Source organism: Lycium barbarum, chromosome 11, assembly GCF_019175385.1.
Source record: "Lycium barbarum isolate Lr01 chromosome 11, ASM1917538v2, whole genome shotgun sequence".
Classification (NCBI taxonomy): Eukaryota; Viridiplantae; Streptophyta; class Magnoliopsida; order Solanales; family Solanaceae; genus Lycium; species Lycium barbarum.
Window position 1 is genome coordinate 32,179,045 of NC_083347.1, and position 27,308 is coordinate 32,206,352.

Sequence of the window (27,308 nt, forward strand, 5' to 3'; positions counted from 1 at the left end):
TGCTTCTGGGCTCGCTGCCTTGATCGTCTCCATCCTCACAAGCCATTTTTCCTGTTGATGCTCCATCCCAGCCGCCCACAATCAATTTGTTAAGTGTGCCATTTTCAAACTTCGTTTGAAAATTTGCCTTGATGTGCCTTAAACAATAGCGATGGTAAGCAAAGGGAGGCTGCCACCCCTCTAAAGTAGACATGTAGTGCATTATGCCTTGATGTCTATCAGATAGAACGCATATGCCCATATGATCCTTAATAATATGCTGCCTCAAATGTGTCAAAAACATCCCCCATGTGTCGTTTCTCTCGTTAGCGGCAATTGCAAAAGCAAGAGGGAATATCGACCCATTGGCATTCATTCCTACTGCAATCAGTAGCTTGATGTCGTATGTACCATATACATGCGTGCCATCTATGGATATGACTGGCCGACAATGACCAAAACCATCAATAGATGGTTTGAATGTCCAAAACACATAGTTGAAAATTTTACCACCCAGAAGTCTCCTCTCAACAATAGTTCCTGCATTGAATTTTTGTAGAGCTGCCATATACCTCGGTAAAGTCTTGAAAGAGCCCTCCCATTTTTCATAAATCATCTCAAACGCACGCCTACGCCCAAGATATCCCTTTCTCTTGCTTATTGTTTTTTAATATACCATCTTAACGTTTCTAATGCAATCTTTGATGGGGATCCTGCACAAATCTAAACAAACAACACTTAGCAATGGAAATTTAATTGATGTAAGAATTATAATGAACTAGGTCGAATTGGTTACCTTGGGGTTTCAGCAACGTCTTTAAGTAGCACTTGAGCAATCATATTTATATCTAAATTAAAATGATTTGCTTAATTCTCTCCCATATCACAAATGTGATGTTTGTGGAAGTTTGTGATAACCCATATGCCATCGGGCTTTTCAATTTCCCGAAGCATCCATTGACAGCCTTGATACTGTCGTCTACAAACTATTCTCCATATTTTTCTGGTTGAATCGTCAACCCTATACTCCCTAATTTCCTTATAACAATAAGTTTTTTTTTGCACTTTGCAATGCCTTTTTTATCCGAACACCGTCCTTTTTTCAAGGTAGCAATCATCTTTTATAAGATTGGCCGGTTCTTTCCACATTTTTTGACGACATTGATCATCTTTTCTGGTGAAGACAAAGGCATCAGCCTGACCTTGAAGATTGTCTAGATATGGAAAATTGTCAGAATGCCACTGCATTGGGCTTTCGGGAGTTGGGTTTTCCGGCAGCGGACTTTGCATCAATGCTATTAAATTTCCTTGCTGCCCACCAGATTGAACATCGACCTTTTCATCATCATTATTGATTTATTCTGCATTATTCGGTTTGCTATCACTTGATGATGTCTCACAATAATTTGGACAATCATCACCATCTAAGAAAGGCCTCTTCCTACACGAAAAGTAACATATTTTAAATACCAACATCAAATATATATGGATTATTTAATATCAAGGTGATGAACCTACCGATATTGATCTATATTGACATGGTTTGGAGAAAGATCATCTCCACCGAACTAAGTGGATTGCCCAAAATCATCATTTGGTACCATTGGAGAGTTTTGTGAATAATTTTCAACTCTACCGAACTGAGAGTTTTGCCCAATATTACTCATATCAGGTGTGTAACCCCTACAAAGATACCAAAAATGGATATTTACCAATAAATAAAATAAACACGTGCTACTACACAAAATAATAACTTAAAATGGATATTTATGAATTTTCAGTGTTTGTTTGATTAAATTGTTGGCTTAGAGTTTCCAGCGGGACTTGACCACTCAAAATGTGTGTATAAGAACTAAAGTCCCCAGAAGTGTTAACATGAGTAGGCTGGACTTGAGGGACTTCTTCAAGTATCTTTTCTATATACATTTCAAGAACATAAATGGCGACTAAATCCCTATATTCTTCAGGCGCCCTCAAACACTCCCTCAAAGAGTCATCATCATTGATATTCCACACACCATAAAGCACTAAGCCTTGTGAAACGGTGTTTGAATATCTGCCAATTACAGATAATCCATACTCTGTGGGATCAGTTTTCATTTTTTTATGTAGGTAAATGACTAATGTTTCGTAGTTTAAGGTTGTTGAAAACTTTACATGGGTTTTTGGTTTGATACTATAACGAACGGTATCATTATCATCAAGTATAACTCCATCCTAAAATAGAGAAACCCTAACGGTTGAAGAAGGAGAAGACATTTTTTCTTTGAAGTTTGAGTTTTTTCAAGAACTTAAAAGACTCAAACTTATGAAATAGATGAGTTTTTACCTCATCCAACATTCATATTAAATAGGATTCGAATATGACCGCAAAAGTGAACATTTAAAAAACATGGGAACCCTATTGCACATGAAAATACTGTGCAATACTTTTGCGCATGAAAATGTTTCTCAATAGGATAAGATTTTTGAATAATGCAACATGGTGTTGTCAAATCAAGCATAGTGTGTCATAAAAAGCGGTCAAATAATGGAGCATTGTGTTGTCACATCAAGCATAGTGTGTCATCTATGACTCATATATTGCGTATTTAAATGTTGCGCAATACAAGTTAGTGTCATAAAAAGTGGACAAATAATGCAGCATTGTGTTGTCACATCAAGCATAGTGTGTCATAAAAAGCGACCAAATAATGTGTCATCTATGGCTGATATATTGTGCATTTAAATGTTGCGCAATAGAAGTTAGTGTCATAAAGAGTAGTATATAACATGATTGATGAACAACTAGCATTCACATTAAAACGAGTATCAAGCATAGTGTGTCATCTATGACTCATATATTGCGTATTTAAATGTTGCGCAATACAAGTTAGTGTCATAAAAAGTGGACAAATAATGCAGCATTGTGTTGTCACATCAAGCATAGTGTGTCATAAAAAGCGACCAAATAATGTGTCATCTATGGCTGATATATTGCGCATTTAAATGTTGCGCAATAGAAGTTAGTGTCATAAAGAGTAGTATATAACATGATTGATGAACAACTAGCATTCACATTAAAACGAGTAATCATGTCATTCTATACCCAATTTGCTGATATTGGTTCTATTACATGTTTTAACCCACAAGACATATTCGAAGCAATGGGTAGTACATGAGAACTAGATGATGATTTTAAATACTCAAATAATCCGACAGATTCAATCGACAATACAATAACACAATGAGAGAGGAGTGGGATTGACGTGTCAAGGAGGGTGCAACACTTGAATAAAACTTGAGGTCATTACGGCTTAAACGCCTAAAAAAAGGTGCTATGTCAATGCCTCGTGACACTCCACAAGAGTTGAATTTTGCTCTTAACCGTTTTCGCGAAGAGAACAATCGGATGAAAATACGTTGCCTAAGGGTAGAATATGATCAACATGGTTACGTAAGATTCAGATCCAAGTGGGATTCGGACTATGAGATGTCTGATGAAGGTTAATATTTTCTTATAATAAAGTAAGTAGGTAGGGTCATAATGACTACCCCCGAGGGTACTTAGGGGTTTCCATATATATAAGTAGCCTTTCATTTGTTATTAGACTACAACATTTTCAATGTCGAGTAGTAGAAATGTAGATTGGTTTTTATTGCTTCCAAAGGATTCGAATAGCAGTGGTGATGATAGTTCAAATCATAGCAGCTATTCCAGTGAATCAAGTTTTCTTAATAACAATGATTTCAAACTAGACGATATGAAACCCCACCTTCTTATAGAGCGTAATGATGATTTTTGCAGGGTGAAATATTCAGATCCACGAGAATATTTTTGCTGGTTACGCCGAGAATGGGCATATCGGCATGCCGAATCAGAACGTCTAGTTCGTAACTTGGAAAATCTCAAAGCTCAAATCTCAACAAGGTACTCAATAACCATGTCTCGAGTAGGTCCAGAAACTTGCGAGCTTGCCGTACAAAGGATTAGGAAAGAAAACAACAGAATGCTAGCAAGACGTTGTAGATTTTACATGATAAAGTTGGCCGAAGAACAAGCATCATCAACAAGTAGAGAATTAACATCTACAGAAAAAAGATATGTCTTAAGAAACCCAAAATATTGTTTTAAGGATGATATTGAGGACTTCTATTCTGATGATGATTAGGGGTTATTTTGGTTCACTCTCTTAGATTTTGGGTAATTTAAGTTTCGGACTTGTGCGGTTACTTTGTATTTTTAGTTTATGATGAAGTCACCAATTTGAATATTTTTAGTATGTTTTTAATTTTCTTTGATTGTTATAGTCTATTATTATTTTAAATAATCTTCTTAGAGTTAATAATACATAAAAAGTTCAACAATTCACAATTTTAAAAAAACCAGATAAATTAGTATATAAAGGGTGATGATTGCATAATAAATGAAAACGTGCAACTAGTAAAAACAAAGTACATAAAAATAACAAAATAAATAGAAAATACATAGAAAAACAAAATACATAGAAATATTAAACTTAATAAACAAAATACATAAAAATAATAAACAACAACAACATAGCACAAATAATCTTTCAAAATTTCAGTTTTTCTTTCAAAGCATTTTGTTCGTGTTGAGTTTCTCTAAGGTTAGCCTTGAGAAAACTTTATTTTTCTTTGGATTCTTTTAGCAAGACCTCCAAAAGGTCAATCTTTTCTTTAGCTTCAATAAGCTTAAATTGCAAGTCAAACTTCACGGTATCTCTTAAGATATTGAAGTTGCAGTATTTCTATCAACATGGGGCTTTTTAATTTTCGTTGCCACCGTTTTATCCACGGGAATGCTATCTTCCCAACGAAAATATTTGCAACCGCCCATATCCTATAAATATTACAAGAAAATCAGTTTTTAAACATATAATATGTAGATAATGTGAAAAAAAGTTAAACCCTAAAAAAATGTAAAAACACTTACTTTAGGCACTTTACAACTCCAAAAACGACCCCGGATTATCTTCGGTCCTTGATATTTTTAGCTTACACTAACGACCCCATTCACAAACATCGGGTTCTATAGCAAAGTTTGACGTTTCAGAGCTTTGAAACATGATTTTTTTTTTTTTGGGGGAGGGGGGGGGGGGGGGGGGGAGGGGGGGCTAAAGTATGTTGAAAGACTGAAAATGGAGGAGGTGAACCCAAATGAAGCTGGGTGAGATTTTATTGAACCCATATTGCACACTAAATTAGTGCGCAAAAATTACTTCAATCACTTTTTTTTGGGGGTATTTTGGTACGTTTCATCACATTTTGGGTCATTTAGGTTGCGGACTCCTCCTTTCCGTTCCCATTAAACCAAAGAGGAATAAAGTTACAGAGGGCCAAGCTTTAAAAATCTGATAACCAACTTTAAATTGCACGTTAAATGAAAAAAAAAGAAAAAGAAATGAACACTATTGAATATTGCCTTTCGTTTGTCAGAGTGGATTTAGTTGTTGGATTATACATAAGTAGTAATACAGAATACGAAATGTATCCGTTGCAGTTCCTTTGCTTCCAACAGAACTAAGTAGGCGTTTGGCCACAAGAATTATTCACTTTATTTCGGAATTCTTTTTCACTTTTTTCATTTTTCAGCGTTTGGCCATAAGAATTCCGAATACAACTTGAAGTTGTATTCCGGAATTTCAAAAACTCCAAAAACTTATTTTTTAAAAAATTTCACTTTTTTAACTTTTTTACAATTACATTTTATCAAAAAACAACAATTTCAAAAACTATGACCAAACACAACTCCAACTCCAAAATTCCAAACAGTTTTTTTTCTTTCTAATTTCTATGAACAAACGGGGCCTAAGTAAACCCGTCAACCGGTTCGGGTTAAACGGTTCAAACCGGTAACCGGACCGGTAAAACCGGAACTAGAACCGGTTGAACTGGTTAACTGTATATTAACTACCGGTTCCGGTTTTCATTTTTTTGGAACCGGAACCGGACCGGTTAAACCAGTAAAACCGGTCGATTTAAATATTTTTTTTAATTGTAGCCGTTGGGCTGCTAATTTGGACCGTTGGGCAACGGTCCATCTGCAAAAAATGGTCGTTGTCAAACGGTCCCAAACCCATTTTTTGCACCCCCCCCCCCCCAACCCCAACCCCCCAAACTTTTTTTTTAACACTTTAACCCATCCCCTATGGCCCTATAGAAACCCCTCTCCATTTCCATTTTAATCCACACCAATTCACTCTTCTCTTTCTCTCAAATCTCAATCTCTCAATTATAATTACTTTGCAACAATTAACCACTTTAAATTTCTCTCAAATAAATATTATAAAGTCTTATTATAGTTTCAATTATTAATTTTTCAATTATAATATTGTTGGTGGAGTTGGTGATTTTGCAACAATCCGAAGTAGCTTTGGTGGCTTTGCAATTCTAGCCGCCTTCACTTTGTTGGAAATTAGTCCGACAGTTTGGTACCTTCGTTCCAACTCTATCTTTATTTTTCGCAATTTAATTCTAGCAATTTAATTTGTTGCAATTTATTTTCTTGTGATTTATTTGAGTGTGATTTAAATTAATTCCATTTAATAATGGCGAAGAGATTTAGACGTGGTGCTGGTAGTAGTGGTATTGTTAGGGGTGGGCTTAATGAGGAAACATTTGTGGAAGAAACACCTAATTTAGGTATTGATGTTGGTGGAAATAATCCACTTTTAGGTCATGAGGCAATGCAACAACATTATACCGACACTTTCAATGAAATTGATGATGATGATGATGATGATGATGAAACACAAGCCCCCGAAAATCTCATAGGAGATACATGTCCTGCACAATCACATACACAAGACAAACCACCTAGAACTCGTAAGCCAACCGCTAAAATTTGAAAATATATGACTAAGGATAGGGAAAGCCAAACAACTAAATGTACCCTATGTGGACAAGTATTTACTTTTAGGCAATGAACTAGTAAGGATGGTGGAACAAGTACACTAAATGGTCATATGAGAAAGAAACATATGGATGTTTGGGGAGAGCAAACGGGTTCAAATGTGGGGGGTATTCAAATGACGATAGACCCACGAACCGGTAAAAATTTTAAGTATGACAAGAAAAAAGAGCGTGTAGAAATAGCTAAAATGGTAGCTTATGATTGTTTACCATTTTCCTTTCCTTCGAGTTTGGGGTTTGTTACTTCCATTCAACGTTGTTATAATTCGTTATTTGAGGGTATTCCTAGAAGTACTTGTAGAGCGGATGTTATAGATTTGTATAAAAAATATATATTTTATTTGCGCCATGTATTTAATTCTTTAAATTGTAATGTTTCTCTTACCGCTGATTTGGGTCTTAGTCTTAACAAGTTAGATTTTTTTGCTATTACATGTCATTGGGTTGATGACAATTGGGTTATGCAAAAAAGAATTATATCTTTTTTATATGATGAAGGAAAAGGTCGTCACGATGGAAAATTTTTAGCGGATTCAATGTCTACTATTATGAGATTTTTTAACATTTATAGAAAAACACTTTGTATTGCTTTAGATAATGCTTCTAATAATACAAAGGCGATTGGTCTTTTAAAAAGAGAATTAAACCCTCCGCTAAAAAATATTTTCCATGTGAGATATAGTTGTCACATTTTAAACTTAATTGTTAAAGATGGTCTTGTGTGTTTTGACGATTCTATTCAAAAAGTTAGAGATGCGGTTGCGTTTCTTTTTTGTAATGCTAATAGGGGAAGACTTAGAGATTTTAAGAATTGTTGTGTGGAAAATAACCTTAGACCTAGAAAAATTCAAGTAGAAATTGAGACTAGGTGGAACTACACTTACATTATGCTACAACAAGCATATGAGTATAGGATTCCCATACAACAAGTTCAACAAATATAATATTAATAATGATGATTGGTTAAGTTTTACGCATTGGGAAGATGTTAAGGAATGTGTTGAACTCTTAGAAATTTTTTATAATGCAACTCTTGCTTTTTCTAAACAATTCTATCCCACGGTAACCGAAATTTTAGCCTACTTAGCGGAAATAGCTAGAGTTTTACAAGAGTATAAATATAAACCCGATTATCAAGCGGCTATTTTTGATATAATAACAAAATTTAAGAAGTATTTTTTTCCCATCCCAACTTTATTTATATTGGGTTCTCTTTTAAATCCTTGTTTAAAATTGTCTTATACTAGAGCATTGGTTGGTCAAATTTATACATTTTTAGAAATTGAAGAGAGAGTTCAACCATCTTTAGCTGAAGCCAAACTCGCTATTGATGACGAGTTTAGAAAAGTTTTTACTCATTATTCTAATTTGGAAGAACATGCTACACCCATTGCTCCACGCCCTACTACTTCTCAAAGTAGCAAAAAGGGCTTGTTGGGTTTGTCGCATTAAAAAGTTTTACATTCACAGCCAACTCCTTCTTGTAGTGCAAACTTTGATGAATATAACTTTTATTTGATGCAGCCAAATGTGGATATCAAGGAACTAGATGAGTTGGACGTCTTAGCATGGTGGAAGAAATACAAGGCAAGTCATCCGATACTCTCAAGAATGGCTCGAGATATCCTTACGGTTCAAGTATCAACCGTGGCTTCAGAGAGTGCATTTAGCCAAGGAAGACAACAAATTGGAGACCATAGACACTCATTATCCGGCTTTAGCTTGCAAGTACTAGTGTGCATTCGCGATTGGATTAGATCGGAGCGACGCAACCAAAACTTAGAAGTGGAGGAAGGCGAAGAGGAAGAGATTGAAGATTTGATGGCAAGTGGACCGGACCAAATGGAAGACTTTGAAGATATCTCCATGGCCGAATATGATATGGGGGAAATTAACCAAATGATTGAGAATTGGTGATTTTATTATTCTACTATTTCTTTGCAACTCATATATTATTTGCAAGTTAAAAAAAACTACAACTTGCAAATAAATGTTATCCAAGAATGAATAAAATATATGGCTCATTGAGCTTTCTTCTATTTACTTGTGTTCATATTTTTACTTATATTAAGTTAGGAATATACCTAAAATATACTAAGAATATACTTACAATATACATCTACTTAAATTAAAAACTAGAAAGTTATATACTTGAAAAATAACTAAAATATACTAAGAATATACTTATAATATATAGTATACATATAACTTAAACATATATATATATATAAGTTAGGAAGATACCTAAAATATACTAAGAATATACTTATAATATACATCTACTTAAATTAAAAACTAGAAAGTTATATACTTGAAAAATAACTAAAATATACTAAGAATATACTTATAATATATAGTATATACATATATATATATATATATATATATATATATATGTAAGTTATATAACCTAAGTATATTGATATATATAAGTATATTCTTACTATATTTTAGGTATATGTAGTATAACTTAAAAAGTTATATAACCTAAGTATATTGATATATATATATATATATATATATATATATATATATATATATTCTTACTATATATTAAAAAAAAAATCCTAAAATACTCCTAACCCAAGTTAAATAAGGAGCTCAACTGTCTCTTATATATATAATCTTCCATTTTGGGCTCTAATAGTGATTAAAAGTGCCGCCGTCCGTAATAAATTGAGCTTGATTCTTTTTCCATTACGACATTACCTTAACGTCATCAATGTATGCTTGGTCCTCTTCATCAGCAACTAGAGATTGTTACAACTATCAGCAAAATATAATATCAAAAATAATGAAATAGCGTAATGTCCGAAAACATGCAACGAGAGGGAAATTAGTTTGTATCCATGAAATGAAATTAAAATTAAAATTGTGGTTGTTGACATAGTATTATTCTTTTAGAAAATTGCAGCTGCACAATATGCAGTGAAAAAGCTAGCTGTTGCCAACTTGCCATAGTTCATTGATTACTTCTCCCGTTTCATTTTACTTGTCCATTTTAACAAATCAAGAAAAAATTATTATTTTCTTCCAATACTATCCTTATCATTACATTACTACATAAAATACTAATGGTCAAATTTAAATTTCCAAAGTATAACTAATGTTAATAAAATAAACCCCTAATTAATGTTCTCTATTATGGAAAGTGTCAAGTCAACATGGATCAATTAAAATAAAACGGAAGGATTAATCAACTCCAACATACTCCTGATTGTCCACGTAAGCCTCAATTTTACAATTATTTTTGTTTCTTCTGAAGATGTCACCAAAAAAACAGATATGGGTGACACGTTGCACGCCCTACTAGTTGTCACGTTTTCATTTTGCATGCCCCTAAGAAATCATAAATAAAAGAGTGTTTTTTACTAATTTACCGTTATCTTTTTTCAATAAAATACACTCTACTCCCTCGACCCATTGCATATTAGCTGTCATATTTCTCTTTTGCACGCCCTTTAAAAATTATAAATAAAAAGTGTATTTTTACTACCTTACCCTTATCTCTCTCTAATAAAGCACTCTAAATTTGGGGTAACAAAAGACTTTAAAACTCTCTCCGTACAAATTACCGCTATTTTAACATAACGGCTATTTCCACTTACTCTTTAGCATCTGAGTCACACGCACCGTCCCCATGGGGACGCTGAAAACGGCGCTTCTGGGTGAGAATAACGTTGCTACCACCCCTGTGAACACATCCATCGAAGAAACTCCATCCAATTCCAACTACGCTAAAGCAATACAAACACCCACTATTCAGAACTCTAAAAATAATCGATTTGGGAATCCCAATGTTAAAGCCAATTAATACACAAATCATAATGGAGTGGCAGCTGTCCTCTTCAATACGAAGGAATACTATGGAGTTATGTCCAACGAATGCAAGTTTACCTTGGTTGGAAAGTTTATCAAAGCCAAACCATAGATAGAGAAGCTTCGAGCAAGATTTGCAAAGAAGATAACTGTCAAAGGTACGGCTCCTATTGGGGTTTACGATTATCGTACCATCTTTCTTAATTTCTCTAAGGAAGAGGACTTTAAGACTGTGTGGTACAAAAGATTCATTGAAATTGATGAACAAGTGATGTGGTTGGAAAAATGGACACCGGAGTTCAAACCTGAAGAGGACTCTCCGATAGTCCCTGTTTGGGTTTTGCTTCCGGGACTGCCATTCCAGTTGCACATTTGGAATTATGTGAAACAAGTAGTAGCACCAATAGGAATTCCTCTCACCATGGATGCTGCCACAGAGAACCGTACCAAGTATGGCCAAAGTAAGAGTGGAGGTGAACATAACCAAGTTAAATTCTATTTTTTGTAGGTACGGAGGATGAGAATTGTCCCCGAAAAGGTTTCTACCAGGAGATCGAATACTAGAATTTTCCAAAGTTTTGTACTCATTGCAGAATTTTAGGACATTTAATATTGCAATGTAGAAAAGTGGAAAAAAATAAAGTGGAGGAAATGGAGGATAAGGAAAATAAGAATCAAAGGCAGGACAACTCTGTTCTGGTAGAGGAAACTGTTGATGTGACTAGGGAAAGAGAACCCAATCAACAGGAAAACAAAAAAGAAGAAGAGAAACAAGAGCAAAAAAAAGCTGCAAGAGAGCACAGATAAAAGATTAGACCATCAAAAAGGAAAAACGAGCAAGCAAAGAAAAAATACTGAGGCCAAGAGTTGCTCTGTGCTGAAAGAAAAGCTTGATTGGATCAAGAAGAAGAAAAAGAAGCCACTAAATAAGAGAACCAAAGTTAAGATCAAAGCTGCTCAAAAGAAAACTGCTAGCAGCATAATCAAAGAGGGTGATGAAAGTAAAGGAAGAAACACTATAGAAGGTCAATAGAATACCTCTAAAGATATGGAGAACAATGTGAGTGTGGAGAAGGAACAACAACAAGCAGAAATCAATAAAGAGAACAAAGAGAATGAGGAAATTCAACAAATCAGTGATACAAATGATAAAGTGGTTGAAAAGGAGACTAGCGGTGAGGAAAAGGAGGGAACTGTAGATAACATGGCTATGCATAGTGATACCTCCAGTCTTCCATAACACATAAAAAAACAATCCTGCTATCAATTTGGTTGTTTATTTGAATCACAATGCGCTAGACAGCTTTAGCACTCAAGATTTGGTTGATAACACTGAACGGGGAGGCATTAATAAAGGTGAGTACAACAAAAGTATTATACACAATGCTGATTATCCTTTGGATGCTGATGCTGATGATCAGCAGGAATTTATAGAGTTATGTGAAAAGACTGGAGTTTCACCTCCTAGTAGAGGTAGAAGCAGACACAAGAAAGGACAGAAAGAAAAAAAAAAGATCAAAGACAACACTGCCCCTCCTAGCCTTAGGGAGGAGAAAAACACTTCAAACCATGATGTTTCTTATGATTAGTGCAATCATATGGAACATTAAAGGGGTGAGGTCTAAAAAGGCCATACAGAGACTCAAAAGATTGGTTAACAAATATAAAGTTGATATGGTTGCTATTTCAGAACCTTTGGTAAACATGAACAAAGTTGAAGGTTACAAAAAAAATTCTTGGCTTTAATCACTGCATGAATAATTCCAATGGTAAAATTTGTTTTTTTTAGAAAGACTATTATTCTGTCTCCATCATGCAAGATCATGAGCAACAAGTTACCCTTAGCATCCAAACAAATCAAAGTAGGGACATGATGTATATCACAACTATTTATGCCAAATGTACTAAGGCAGACAGAAAAGAGCTTTGGGCCAGTTTGGAAGATTTGAACAAAATTATTAAGGGCCCTTGGATCATTGGTGGGGACTTCAATGTTATCCTTCAGCCTGAAGAAAAATTGGGAGGATTACCCCATAGAAACTCCAAGAGTTTTGATTTATTTGAATGTATGGACTCCTGTGGTATGTCAGATGTAGGCTTCCATAGTTCTAAATATACATGGTGCAATAATTGGAGGCCAAGCATAAGAATATGGAAAAGGCTTGATAGAGTGTTTATTAATGATGACTGGACCAAGATGTATGCTAACAATTTTGTCAAACATTTAGCTAGAACTGACTCTGATCACAGGCCTTTATTAGTTAGATGTGATAATGGGCATATTGATGGGCCTAAGTATTTCAAATTTTTGGATTTCTGGACCACCCAAGATGATTTCTTAGAGGTTGTCAGAATGAATTGGAATCAAAGTGTTACTGGAAATTTAGTGTGGATTCTTCAGCAAAAGCTTAAAGTGTTGCTAGAAGACTCTCTATTTGGTCAAGACAGAAAATTGGTGATGTTCATGACCAAGTGGAAATGTGGGAAGCTAAGATGCAGTACCTAGAAGATTAAGACCTTATCCAGAGATCTAAAAATAGCAGACAAGAAGTCAACAAAGGTTATGTTGAATATATGTACTGGCTTAACAAGCAGGATTGAATTCTGAAACAAAAAGCAAAAATCAAATGGTTTGAAGAAGGGGATACCAACAACAAGTACTTTCATTCTATTATTAGAGATAGAAGAAGAAGGCTTGGGATAAATAGAATAAAGAATAAGAGTGGAAATGGATTTCTGGGGATACAAAAATTGTTAAGGCTACTATTAAGCTTTTTGAGCAGGTGTTTAATCTTAAGCCCAGAACTCCTGATCTCAGGATCTCGGAGTGTATCCCTAACTGCATCAACAAAGAGGATAATGATCATATCTCCAGCTGCCTTAAGGAAGAGGAAATCAAATCCACAGTTTTTGACATGAGTGATGATAGTGCTGCTGGACCAGCTGGGTTCTCAGGTAAGCTTTTTCAATTGGGATATAATTAAGAAGGAAGTAATAGACATTGTTCAGTTTTTCTTTATTGAAGGAAAACTGACTAAATTCTTTTCACATACCCTTTTAGCTTTAATCCCTAAGGTAGATTCTCCTGCTAATTTTTCTGATCTTAGGCCTATTAGTATTAATAATTTTTCCAGTAAAATCATTACTAAAATACTTTCTAAAAGGCTTAATCCATTGCTTCCTTTCATTATTTCTGAAAATCAAAGTGGTTTTTTGAAAGGAAACTTATCACTGAAAATATTTTGTTAACTCAAGAGATTGTTCAAAATATTAAGTGTAATAATATGGGGGGCAATGTTGTCATCAAATTAGACATGGCCAAAGCATATGATAGGATGTCTTGGCCATTCATTGTTGTTGTTTTACAGAAGTTTGGTTTCTCAAAAGAAGTGATCAAGCTGTTCATGGGAACCATTTCCAATGTATGGTACTCCATCATTGTTAATGGCACTAGAAATAGTTTCTTTACTTCCACACAAGAACTTAAGCAAGGTGATCCTCTTTTCGCTTCTCTTTTTATCATAGCTGCTGAGGTTCTTGCTAGACTCCTAAACAATATTGTCCATAGTGAACATTTCATCCCTTTTTCTATGTCTGGGAGAGGACCCATTATTAACCATCTTTCTTATGCAGATGATATTGCTCAAAGTCTGTTAAAATGATTATGAAGCAGGTTCACTTGTATGAAAAAAGTTCAGGACAAAAAATGAACAAGAAAAAGTGTTTCTGTCTCACTGCTCATGGTACAGGCCCTAGTAGGGTCAGTAAAATTAGGAATGCTACTGGTTTTCTGGATAAGCAGTTTCCTTTTGAATACCTTGGGTGTCCTATTTATATGAGCAGAAAAAAATGAATATTTTGAAAAGTTATTGTCCAAGGTTATCAACAGGCTCAATGGTTGGCAAAGTAGTATGCTCTCCCACAGGGGGAAATTTACTTTGATTAAACATGTCCTCCAATCTCTACCTATTTATACTCTCACCGCCCTTACTCCTCCCAAAGGGATCATTAAGTTGATGGAGAAACATTTTGCTAGATTCTTTTGGGGCTCTACTGTAGACAAAGATAAGTATCATTGGAGTTCTTGGAAGAACTTTCTATTTTCCCAAAAAAGTGGGTGATTTGGATATAAGAAGCATGAAAGATATTAGTGGTCTTCTCAACATGAAAAAGTGGTAGAGATTCAGAGAACAAGACTTATTATGGGATAAATTCACTAAGGCTAAATACTGTGTAAGGGCTCACCCTGTCGCCAAGGTCTAGGTATCTGGAGATTCTCATATTTGGAAGTCACTTACATAAGCTAAAACCAGCTCTGAGCCTTATATGATCTGGAGTATTCATAATGGGAACAACAACATTTAGTGGGACAATTGGACTGGATATGGGGCCTTAGCCACCTATTATCCTGATCATAGTCACTCCATCAAGATTCTTGTCAATAACTTTTTTGCTAATCAAGTTTGGGACAGACAAAAGCTTAAAAATTTACTTCCCAATTGGTTGGTTGATCACATCTTGAGTATCAGGATTGGGAAGGATACAAAACTGGATCAGATGTGCTGGAATAATTCCATTGATGGTGTTTTTACCAACAAAACTGCAGGGGATATATAATCAGGGACAAAAGATTGCCAGATAAACTCATCTATAAAGTTTGGCAAAATAGTGTTCTTTTTAAAATATCATTTTTGTCATGGAGACTACTCAAATCTAAATTGCCTTTTAATAATGTTATATGCAAGCAACGGAGGAGGGACCTAATGGACTGTCTTTGCTGCAGAGACCCTTTACCAGAGACCATTAAGCATTTGTTCATTGATAGTGAACCTGCTAGGAGGCTGTGGAAATTCTTCGGGCAACCATTGGGGATTAGATATTCAAGCATGCCAGCCAAAGGATTCATGAAAGATTGATGGAAAACTCCAGGGAAGAATGCCTTTCACAGAATGATTATAAAAATTCTTCCACTGATTATTTGTTGGGTGCTGTGGACTACAAGATGTTCTTGTAGATATGGTGATCAAACCAGATTCTATTATACAAGAATGGAGGAGGAAACAAAATGTTCCCCAAGTGCAAATTAGATATGCAGTGGCCTCAGTTTTGTGAAAAGGTGGAAAAACTCAGACCAAGAATTATCACAAAGACCATGATATGGACAAGGCCTCATGGAGATTATATAAAGATCAACACTGATGGTTGCTGCTGTGCACAGGACAGAAAAACTGGAGTAGGAGGAGTAGCCAGGGATAATGCTGGTGATTTTGTGTTTGCCTTTGCTTCCCCAGTGCAGTGCATAGATCATAATATTACTGAAGCCATGGCTGCACTTCTTGCTATCAAATTGTGCACTCAGAGAGGCTATCGGCATGGCATTATTGAGGTGGACTCCCAAATTGTTGTAGATATGCTGAAGAATCAAGTTTCCCACAATATGCACCTCAAGACTATTGTAGAGGATGCAACAGATTTGATTAAAAACACTGATATTACGTTTGCTCACTGCTATAGAGAAGCCAACAAAGTGGCTAATTTTCTTGCTAAGTTTGCCACAACATTGGATGCACAGATTCTCTATAGTACTTATGATCCAATCCTATCTGGTGCTAAAGGCCCTTTTGTACTAGATAGGTTGCAATTGCCTAACCTCAGGATCAGATTTGATAAGGCAATTTTTTGTTGTTAGCTAAATGTATATTAGTAGAGCTTAGTGAGGATGGTTTGCATAATATGTAAGATTCCTCCTTTTTGTTTGGCTGCTGTGTAGCCTGTGATGTATTCATGGGGTTTTGGTATAGTCCCCCCCATGTACTTTTGTGTCTTACATGAATAAATACATCACCACCAGGGATAAAATCTTGGTAGAATTTGAAAAAAATAATAAAAATAAAGCACTCTAATTAATATTGGTTATTTTCAATAACACTTCATATTAAGTAAAATGGACAAAAATAATTAATTTTATCTTGATTTTGTAAAATGACAACTTGTTTTGAGACAAGTATTTTTAATAATCTTGACAACTAATTAATATGGGATGGAGGGAGTAATGTTTAAGAACAAGGCTAAGCCAATCTGCTTATTGGTATTTGAAAAATCATAGTATCAACCAAAAATTACTTGTTTGAACTCTTCAAATCTATAATTTCTATGGTGTAATCAATAGAGATTGCTTTCAAGAACACTTAATATTAAGGGCAAAATGGAACAAAATTAATTAATTTTATCTTGATTTTGTAAAATGATAAATATTTTAGGACAAATATTTTTAGTAATCTGGACAATTACTGTGGGACAATGGGAGTATAATTGTGCGAATACTATAGTAATGTGTTTCTATAATTCCTCCATAAGTATGACAGAGTTACTGAATTAGGCAGCAAACTTGATCTGCGGGCCGGCTGTGGAATTCTCCGAAAGTCAGATGCTAAATAAAATACAAGATATTTAGAATTACGCAGATTGAATAATTTGACTCGATGAAATTTCCATTTCATTACTAACAAACTTCCCATGCATAACAACGATACTAGTACTGACAAAATTTAGCCAAGGAGGCAAAGGTCAACGATATCTTAAAATATGTTGGAATACTTATTAATTGCTAACTATATATTTAGTATAAATTATGAGTTTAATTAAGTTAATTCTAAAATAGTTGTATAAGGAAACCATCATGCCACCTTTATTTGTTGTAGTAGGTACCTATCTTATATTCAAGATTATAAATTCCACATTTTAAAGAGGTTTACCTATCGATATTGTTTAGATGATCCGACAATAGAAAGAATACTTTACACTAACTGAATACAGGCTTAATTACCTATACGAAGCTAACATGAAGACTGTTATGGATTCCTTCTTACAAGTCTAATCACATGCCTTCAAGCAATGACCTCTTTTTCTCACTTCACATCACATCTCATCTCATGCAAACTCCTATAAATACCACCTTAAACCATCACTCAAACCACCCCATCTCTCTATAAACTCTTGAGCAAATAGAGCCTTGAGAATTATTACTTATACACACTTCCAAGTTCTACTTTAAGTTTCCTTGATTACTAATGGCTATCATCCGTTCGAAAATCGGAATAATTGGTGCTGGAATTAGTGGCATAGCAGCAGCTAAACAGCTAGCCAACTATGAGCCAATGGCGTTCGAGGCAACGGACTGTATAGGAGGAGTGTGGAAGCACTGTTCTTATAGGTCTACTAAATTGCAAACCCCTCGTTGTGACTATGAGTTCTCTGATTTTCTATGGACTGAGAGGGATAATACAAATTACCCAACTTATCAGGAAATATTGGACTACTTATATTCATATGCTCAACACTTTGATGTGTTGAAATTTGTTAACTTCAACTCTAAGGTGGTAGAAATCAAGTTTGTGGGTGATAGAGAAATGAATTATTTTGGTGGATATGGAAGTTTGTTGACTGGTAATCCAGTCTGGGAGGTTGCTGTTCGAACCAATCAATCTGAAACCCTACAGGTTCTTCTTTCTCTTCATTATATATATATATATATATATATATATATAAGTATCATAAGAAGCTATATGTCTATTTTTGAAAATATTTATGCCACGTAACCCATACTTTTGAGTTTGTCACGCGATTTATCTAATTTTTGTGTACAAACACCTTTATACACACTTTGTACAAGGTTGATACATTACGTATAATGCTTTCCCATGTATAATGTTGTATAATGTTTTATAATATTGTATATTGGGCTAAGTGGCTTGATAATTTTCAAAACCTGTATATTTTTGAAAACTTCCCTTTAATTTTTCTTTAGTTTTCGTATTGAATTAGGAGTAGGTTCCTTTGATTATTTAGTAATAAGAACTCCCTCAGCTCTAGGCCAAGAACATTTACGAGTAATTTTTGGTTCTTTGTAAGAAGAAAAAAGGCATTATTTACGCATGTGTTTAAAAAGTTCTCCCATGAATTGTTTTATGTTTTATTTCTTTCAGTGGTATGCCTTCGAATTTCTGGTGATGTGCACTGGAAAATACGGAGATATCCCAAATATACCGAATTTTCCAAACAAAAAAGGGCCAGAAGTTTTCAAGGGTCAAGTTCTACATACGCTTGATTACTCTAAACTTGACCAAGAAGCATCTACCACACTTGTTAAAGGGAAGAAAGTTGCGGTCGTGGGCTATAAAAAATCAGCCATTGATCTTGCTGTTGAATGTGCTGAAGCAAATCAAGGTAAAATTTGTACTTCAAAGAGTACCTTAATTAACCTAGTGTATTGAATAAGATTTTTGCTTGTTGATTAAGATGCAGAAATTATATGCTTTAGAGCAATTTTTTTTTTATCGGATGTCCCAGAAGGGACTGCTCCAGAGCAATGAATTATCAAATATGTGTTAATTAAATAGTTTATGATATATACAAAATGAGATTTTCGCCGTCGGGAAGGCAATTTGAATGCTTTATGTATAAAAAGATTTGGTAATTTTAGTATTTAAAAGTTGAATTTCAGTTTAATTTTAAATATAGACGAATAATACTCATGAAATATGAGCACTATTCACGGTTTCCACAAACAAAAGCCTTCTTAAAAAAAAAGTGGGAAGCCAATATATATTACTATCCCGAAGGACTAGCGTATATTTTTCTGAATAGTGTACGGACAATATCGGATGGTATCATGGGTGGCTCGACTATAAGGCCAATAAAACAATCGCTTGGGGCCCCATATTTTCCTTAAAGATGTGTGTGTGTTTGCATATATATATATGTTGTCTGAGCCGAAAGAAGTTTTCCAAAATTAAAATGGATAAAATCTTATCTAAGATAAATAATGTTTCAAGAGAGATTGAATGAATTAGCTATATTATCAATTGAAAATGAATTATTAGAACAAATCCATTATAGAACAATAATTAATGACTTCACATCTAAAAAAAAAGTTAGAAAAATATATTTTAAATAAAAAATATATATGACGATCTTTCCTTTAAAAAAAATTAAGACCTCTCTCTAAAGTTTGACTTAGGTCTCCAATGTTTTGACAAGGCCCTGGATAGTATTCTTTCACATCAACGTCTTTCTTATTCAATTTTTCTTTTGTTAATTTCTAACAATATGAAATGACTTCTCTCTATTGATTGTTTGGTCGTGTGCTTGTGCTGTGTTTGTATTCCATTTTGGGCTCTAATAGTAATTAAAAATGTGGGTGTCGTAACAAAGTGAGCTAAGAGTACTGTTATGTTTACAAGGGAAAAAGATATTCCCCTCAATTAACTGTTAATGGTCCCAGAGCTGAAGACTAACACATAATTTACTTTGTTTGTTTGTAACTACTTGTAGGACCTGAAGGCCAACCCTGTACAATGGTAGTTAGGACTTCGCATTGGACAATTCCACACTATTCTATTTGGGGTTTGCCATTTTACTTGTTCTATTCAACTAGATCTTCACAGTTTCTCCGTCCAAGGCCAAATCAAGGCCTGTTCAGGACCCTGCTTTGCCACATGCTTTCTCCCATGGTGAGCCCCATTCTTTTTTAAAAGATTATGCTACGTGGCAAACATTTGGTTCTATTTATGAAACGTAGCTATAATTTCAAAGAATTACGAAATTCAGCTATATTTGGGGTCTTGCAGCGAGTGCATAATACACACACGTAAGTGTATGCGCTGAGACAACTCTTTCGTGCGATTTCAGCTGATACAACTGATACCTGCGACCTCAGCTAATATACATCGCAACTGTATGTGCTGATACAGCTCTTTCGCCCAGCGTAACTATATGCGTTGATACAGCTCTTTCGCACACGCGGACATATTGTATACAGTATGCGCTGATATACAGTAGCTACGTTTCGTAAATATGCAAATTGTAGCTTCGTTTCGTAATTAAACTCTAAATTATAGCTATTTATGAATTTTTTTCACTTGTTATTTTTGTTTGTTTTTCTCAATCTAGTGCATCATTTTGCTAAGGACTAACAAAACTGTGCTCATAAATTGCGACAGAGAAAAGCAACTTCCAAGTTCATCGAGTCATATTTGGAATGGAAACTTCCACTAAAAAAGTATGGACTAAAACCAGAACACCCATTTGAGGAAGATTATATGCATCATGTCAGATGGCTATCTTGCCGGAGAATTTCTTCAGCGAGGCTGATAAGGGTAAAATCTTGTTTAAAAGAACATCAAAGTGGTGGTTCTGGGAAGGAGGAGTTGAATTCGATGACAACACCAAGTTGGAAGCCGATGTTGTCATACTTGCAACTGGTTTTGATGAGAAGAAAAAGCTCAAAGCCATATTACCAGATCCCTTTCGCAGTCTGCTGGAGTTCCCCTTGGGCATGATACCCTTGTACAGGTAATTATGCACTCTCTTAGTGAAAATTTCTGTGTAATTGAATCTAAATATGTCTTAAACATTTCTATATACTTAAAAGTCTTCCTTGACAGGGCTACAATCCATCCATTGATTCCAAATATGTCTTTCGTGGGTTACGTTGAAAGTGGTTCAAACTTGCGTTCAGCTGAAATCCGTAACATATGGCTATCACGACTTGTAGATGATCTTTTTAAACTTCCATCTGTTGAGAAAATGCTTGAACAGATAACACAAGAGATGGAGATTATGAAGATGACTACAAGATTCTACAAGAGAAGTTGCATTTCCAGTTTCAGTATCAATCATTATGATGAAATATGTGAAGAGATAGGATGGAAATCATGGAGGAAGAAGAATTGGTTTGCTGAAGCTTTTACGCCCTACAACAGCCAAGATTATGCAGACGCAGAGTAGCATCATTCAATAAACGGAAAAGGTTCAAAAATACCCTTAAACTATTGAAAAAGGCTCATAAATACCCTTCTTCCATCTTTTGGTCTAAAAATACCCTTCCATCCACCTTTTAGGTCTAAAAATACCCTTAAGGTTTGTTTTTGACTCAAATATACCCTTTAAACTAACAGAATATGTTTTTTTGTTTTTTTTATCGGAAAAGGTCCAAAAATACCCTTAATCTATTGAAAAAGGCTCATAAATACCCTCCTTCCACCTTTTGGTCTAAAAAAATATGAACGAAATATGTTTTTTTTGCATTTCATGAATAAAAAAATGAAATAGGAAATTATAATTTTTTTTTTTGCATTTCGTGTATTAAAAAACAAAATAGGAAATTATAAGTTTTTTTTCATTTCGTGTATTAAAAAACGAAATAGGATAAAAAAAAATTAATTTCGTTCATATAAAAACGAAATTGGAAAATATATATATATATATATTTTATTTATTTATTTCGTTGGTATATATATTTTCCAAGTTCGTTTTTATATGAACGAAATTAATTTTTTTTATCCTATTTCGTTTTTTAATACACGAAATGAAAAAAAACTTATAATTTCCTATTTTGTTTTTTAATACACGAAATGCAAAAAAAAAAAATTATAATTTCCTATTTCATTTTTTTATTCATGAAATGCAAAAAAAACATATTTCGTTCATATTTTTTTAGACCAAAAGGTGGAAGGAGGGTATTTATGAGCCTTTTTCAATAGATTAAGGGTATTTTTGGACCTTTTCCGATAAAAAAAACAAAAAAACATATTCTGTTAGTTTAAAGGGTATATTTGAGCCAAAAACAAACCTTAAGGGTATTTTTAGACCTAAAAGGTGGATGGAAGGGTATTTTTAGACCAAAAGATGGAAGGAGGGTATTTATGAGCCTTTTTCAATAGTTTAAGGGTATTTTTGGACCTTTTCAGTTCAATAAATCGAAAATTATCCTACTTAATAAGTTTGTAATTCTTGTATAATAGCGTAAGCAATGCATTACTCTAATCAAAAGGAAGAAAAGAAAAATAAAACTTTGATACTTCAGACTACATGAAATGCCAAGTAATGTACTTACTAAATGTGATACTCAACTTATTAATAAATCCATTGTAATTGAGTTTTATAAGTTGATAAACTAATATTTCAAAATTAGCATATATTGAAAAGTCATCACCAACTTAATATCCAAGTATTTCAAGAAGAATCTAGAATAGTCAAGGCTTGCAGAGAATTAAAAGAAGAGCTCTAGAAGAATAACTTTTAAAAGAATAATTAGATCTTGATTTTCTAAAATAATAAATACTTTTAAATGAAAATGAGGAAGTACAAATATATATTTCCTTAGGCCCATGTTACTTGTCATGGTTATTAAAAATATTTGTTTCAAAATACTTGTTATTCTGAAAAATTAATTTTAAATCCACAACAAGAAATAGCTTTTTTCATTAAATGAGAGCTGTTGCACTTGCACGTGCACCCAGATATGCCCACTTGTGCTACCAAATTATGATGTTGTAGAATTGGAATTGGAATATGGATCTTACCTTAGCATCTTCATTCACGATTCTTAGCATCTAATCTCAGATGCTTCTCGCTATTCCCTAATCCTCTCTCATCCTACGGCTCACATTTATCACCCTATATATTCCTTGCTTTTCATTCCACTTTCTTCATTAAGAAAAGGAAAGAGAAAACACAAGAGAGAGTCTAAAAATTTGTCACAGACATGAATGCAAAATTGGAATTTCCACTTGAAACTCTTGCTTTCAATTACTTGAGCTTCGGTTTCTTTACTGCCCTTATTACCGCTGTCGTTGGCTTCTGGAGGATTAAAGCATCTTCAACTTTTCCACGTGGAGACTTTTCCGGGGCCCCATCTTCATCCTCGCCGACGCCAACGTTGGTAACGTCCTCATTGCAGGTAACCTTAGAAATATAAGGTGGGCCTTTGATAATATCATAGGGAATAAAGAAAATGGAAGAGTGAGATAAACATTAAGCTCAATCATATCATTATTATCTCTACTACTCCATCACATAATAACGTAACAAGGGGTTTATATAGGTGTTAAAGAATAATTCTAGACATAAAACTACTATAGTAAACAATTTCACACACATACAATGAACTTGCCGCATTGAAATTATCAAATACATGCACCTAAATTTCCTAATATTCATATGAATAACACCAAATATATGAACCTAGACACTTAAATATTTAAGTTTTCAGCAGGTAAATGAGACTGTGTCAAATGAATCATTGTCAGCAGTTACTACTATGATATGGCCTTTGAGCAACGAGGAGGTAGGAACAAAAGGGAAACTAACGGTGTACTACAAGCAAGATGACGGTGGAGAATGTGAGGGCAATGAAGAAGGCATCGATCAGGAAGGAGAAGATAACGGCATTAAGTTGTGTGAAGAGTTGTTTGTGAATAATTGGGAGAAATTGTTGAAAATGAGAAATGGGGAAATGGAGTGGTATTGTTATCAGGACATGAAGATAATTGACGGCAGTGTAGTTAGGTTGTGGGACAGTTGTAGACCACGGAGGGAAGTGGAAAAAACTGCTTTCTCGGTTAGTGTAATTAGTGCTTGGTAGTCGAGCAATTGTAAATGGTAGTTAGGATATAATGCAATAACGGTTTTCACCGCTATGGAATTTAAGAAAGAAAAATTGTAAGCTTTTTTCGATGTTTTGTAGTAATACCTAAGTCTTGACAATGAAAACACTGGATTTTTTGTCTTTTTTTTTTTTTGTCCCTCTTAATTACTCTTCTTCTTATTTTCTTTATTTCTGTTGGAAATATTGTGTGCGTTTGTTTTCTAGATCTGTTAATGGTAGCACGCAGAACCGATTTCGTGTTAAAAAAGCAGCAAATTAGAGAGTCTTTGTTTTTGCTATCTTTTCAGGAGTTATGGTTGGTTGCTGCTGTAGCTTGTTGAATCCAAATTTGCAACTTCTTCATTTTCACGCGTTAAAACTTACAAGTATTTTCCTATTGAAAATCAACAATATTAAGTATGCGTTTGGCCATAGAAACCAAATATTTTTTACTTTATTTGGAATTTTTTGAAATTGGAGTTGAAGATAGAGTTGTGTTTAGTTATAGTTTTTACAAAAAAATATTTGGTTGTTTGAATATATTGAAAGTGAAAACAAGGTTTTTGTTGTTTTTCAAATTCCTTTGGAATTTTCATGACCAAACGTTGATTTTCAAATAAAGTGAAATAATTTTTCCGGAAAAAAATGAATAATTCTTATGGCCAAATGGGTCCTTAAGATTGAAGTACCTACAGCTAGGGTGTTACCGCGAAATAGTACGTGGTCTGTCTGCTTGCATTTTCTAATATCCTTTGTGGCTATTCAAGGTGCTCAAACCAAAAGAAAAAAAAAAAAAGTAAAAATACGTAAGATTCACACATATAGCAGCCATGGAAATGATTTTTGGATTTGCTTTTTGAATAAAAACATTTATGTTTAACTAATGCTAACGTGAAAATATAACAAAATTACAAAGCATATCAAGATGCATCTTAATTTGTGTTGTTATAACTGTTGCCAAGTTAATAGTTAGGATACTTAGGGGTAAAAGTAAAACAAACCAAATTCTCAAAGTACTTAACTACTGATCGATAAAGTCGAAAGCTGCCAGGTCTAATCTTGACCGCCACAAGATATAAAAAGTAAACATAAAAAAAGACTGAGAAACTACAATCAGAACGCTAACATAGGTTTATTTTACATATTGTTTGATGAGTGCAAGACTAATACACGCCTATTTTCTTCACAAAATAGTTGTATAGAAATGAAATCATGTCAATACTGATTCTAATTTATCAGTTGAAATTAAAACAGCATTGAATCAATCAAATAAGACTCTAATTTCTACAGTATCTTTGGCCAAAAATATAAATTTATTATTTGTAAATACTGAAGTTCTGTATTTGCAGATATTTGAAATACTAATGAACTACTTAATAATTTGTTCGAAAGATACTCCAAGTAAATAAATAATTTTCGCTGATACAGACTCTTTTAATGGGTCCATGTTCTGCAGATTATTTAGGCACCAAACATATATGTGCGTGTTAAAAATTACTAAAATTTAATCAAATCTTAAATTTAAACTCATAATTTAAAACCTAATCACACTACACCAAAAGAGGCTTTTAGTGGCAATATATTTTCCTATTGCCACAAAAACATTTACCAGCAATTGGTTAATGCCATTAGATTCAAAGTCGCTAAAGCCTTTAGCGGCATTTATTGTTAGGGCTAAAGTTTGATATTGCCGGTAATAATTGATTCTAGAATATAATTAGCGGCAATTAAGTTATTGCCGCTAAAAGCATATTTTGTTGTAGTGGATCATGGTTCCGCCTTTGTTCATTCACAAAACTTGGAGCTGAATTTATGTCTAAACACAATAATGTACTTAATTAAGTTTCAAATATTTTTTAAATTTAATTTCAAAAATATTTTTCTTCAACTTCAATCAAAATATTGTCCTTGCCTACTTAGAATAATGTATTACAACAGTACTATCTTGGTTATAACTGTTAGCCTATGGGCTTAGTCAAGGCCCATATTGTAACAGTTGTGTTTTACTAAATATAATTAGCTGATATGTAGCATTAATTACGTAGCATAATTGTAGGCATAATTAGCTAGGGTTGAGTAAATATACGTGTATATATGTGCTACCTATTCCAGGGTGAATACTATATATTCAGAAAGTGTGAAATACATACTACTTTACAATTCTATCATGGTATCAGAAGTCTAGGGTGTCTCTTCTTGTTCTTGTTCTTGTTTTTTTTTTTTTTTTTTCTCGATCAATTTCCTACCCCTGTCTCTAAACCTTGCTTTGGCGCTCTGTGGTCCTGTTTTTTCTCTTGATTCGGTAGTTCCTGCTCCTAGTTGTTATTTTCATTGATCTTTTTCGTGATGTAATCGAAGCTCTCCTCATCGTCTGAGTTGGTGATGACCAAGCTCACCGGTAAGAACTTTGTTGGCTGGGAGTTTCACTTTAGGGTGTTTATCCAAGGGAAAGGTCTCTTTGGATTTCTCGATGGCTAGTCCAAAATGCCAACTGATGCAACCAACAAGGAGGCCTGGGTTGCATCCAACTCTAAGGTAATTGGATAGATGGTAAGCTGTGTGTCCGACGATATTGTTGCAGGGTTTTGGATATATGAGACGGCGGCTGAGATGTGGTCTTCATTGTCAACGAAGACTGGCGAGAACTTTTGAACTGGAACAGTGTCACACCCTAGCAATGGTAGGGCATGACGGGCACCCGACTCTCATCAGAGTCGACTCTCATCAGAGTCGAGCGAACCCTTAGACATTCGCTCTATTAAAACCTGTCATTTCAAAAACTTTTAAGAACATAAAATTTTTCCAAATAGAAATCATTATCTCTATAACGATTATGAAAACTTTCAATCAAATAAGTACTTTAAACCAATCTAAATCACCTAAAATACATACTCTTTTAAAATCCATAAATGACTCAACTGACATCACTTTGTCGACATCTCGACAAACGTACCACAGGACACTGTCTGCAGAAGTCTCTAAGAAGTAAACTGAACATTATGAGTCAGGACAGGGCCCTGACATACCCATAATCATACATATCGATACATGACTCAGCACAGCTCCAGAATGAGATGGAACTAGCCAATCCCAGCTGACGTCCAAGCATCCTAGCTATACACTTAACCTGCCAAACAATCTGGGGCTGCGGGCATGAACGCAGCGT

The 27,308-nt window shown here is 34.3% G+C and overlaps 2 protein-coding genes, 1 long non-coding RNA gene and 1 pseudogene across 4 annotated transcripts; 3 read left to right on the top strand and 1 right to left on the bottom strand.

Annotated features, from left to right (window-relative positions):
- The first annotated feature begins 11,761 nt into the window (after positions 1 to 11,761).
- On the top strand, positions 11,762 to 13,962 carry LOC132619683 (uncharacterized). Its single transcript, XM_060334515.1, has 6 exons — positions 11,762 to 11,930; positions 12,013 to 12,186; positions 12,326 to 12,411; positions 12,503 to 13,168; positions 13,497 to 13,668; positions 13,775 to 13,962. The coding sequence occupies exons 1-6, from the start codon at positions 11,762 to 11,764 to the stop codon at positions 13,960 to 13,962; spliced, it is 1,455 nt and encodes a 484-aa protein (XP_060190498.1).
- A 3,821-nt stretch (positions 13,963 to 17,783) lies between these two features.
- LOC132617895 (probable flavin-containing monooxygenase 1) lies at positions 17,784 to 21,971 on the top strand (annotated as a pseudogene).
- LOC132617897 (uncharacterized) lies at positions 20,706 to 23,217 on the bottom strand. Its single transcript, XR_009573863.1, has 2 exons — positions 23,079 to 23,217; positions 20,706 to 21,303 (listed from the first exon to the last, which is right to left on the bottom strand). It is a non-coding gene; the product is annotated as an uncharacterized LOC132617897 (long non-coding RNA).
- LOC132617896 (uncharacterized) lies at positions 23,124 to 24,286 on the top strand. 2 transcript variants are annotated; one of them, XM_060332964.1, is made up of 2 exons: positions 23,124 to 23,455; positions 23,768 to 24,286. In XM_060332964.1, exons 1-2 carry the CDS (start codon positions 23,261 to 23,263, stop codon positions 24,137 to 24,139), a joined length of 567 nt encoding a protein of 188 aa, XP_060188947.1. In that variant the 5' UTR covers positions 23,124 to 23,260; the 3' UTR covers positions 24,140 to 24,286. The 2 variants fall into 2 exon arrangements, with proteins under 2 accessions (XP_060188947.1, XP_060188948.1); XM_060332965.1 differs by having other exon boundaries at positions 23,771 to 24,286.
- The last annotated feature ends 3,022 nt before the right edge of the window (positions 24,287 to 27,308 follow it).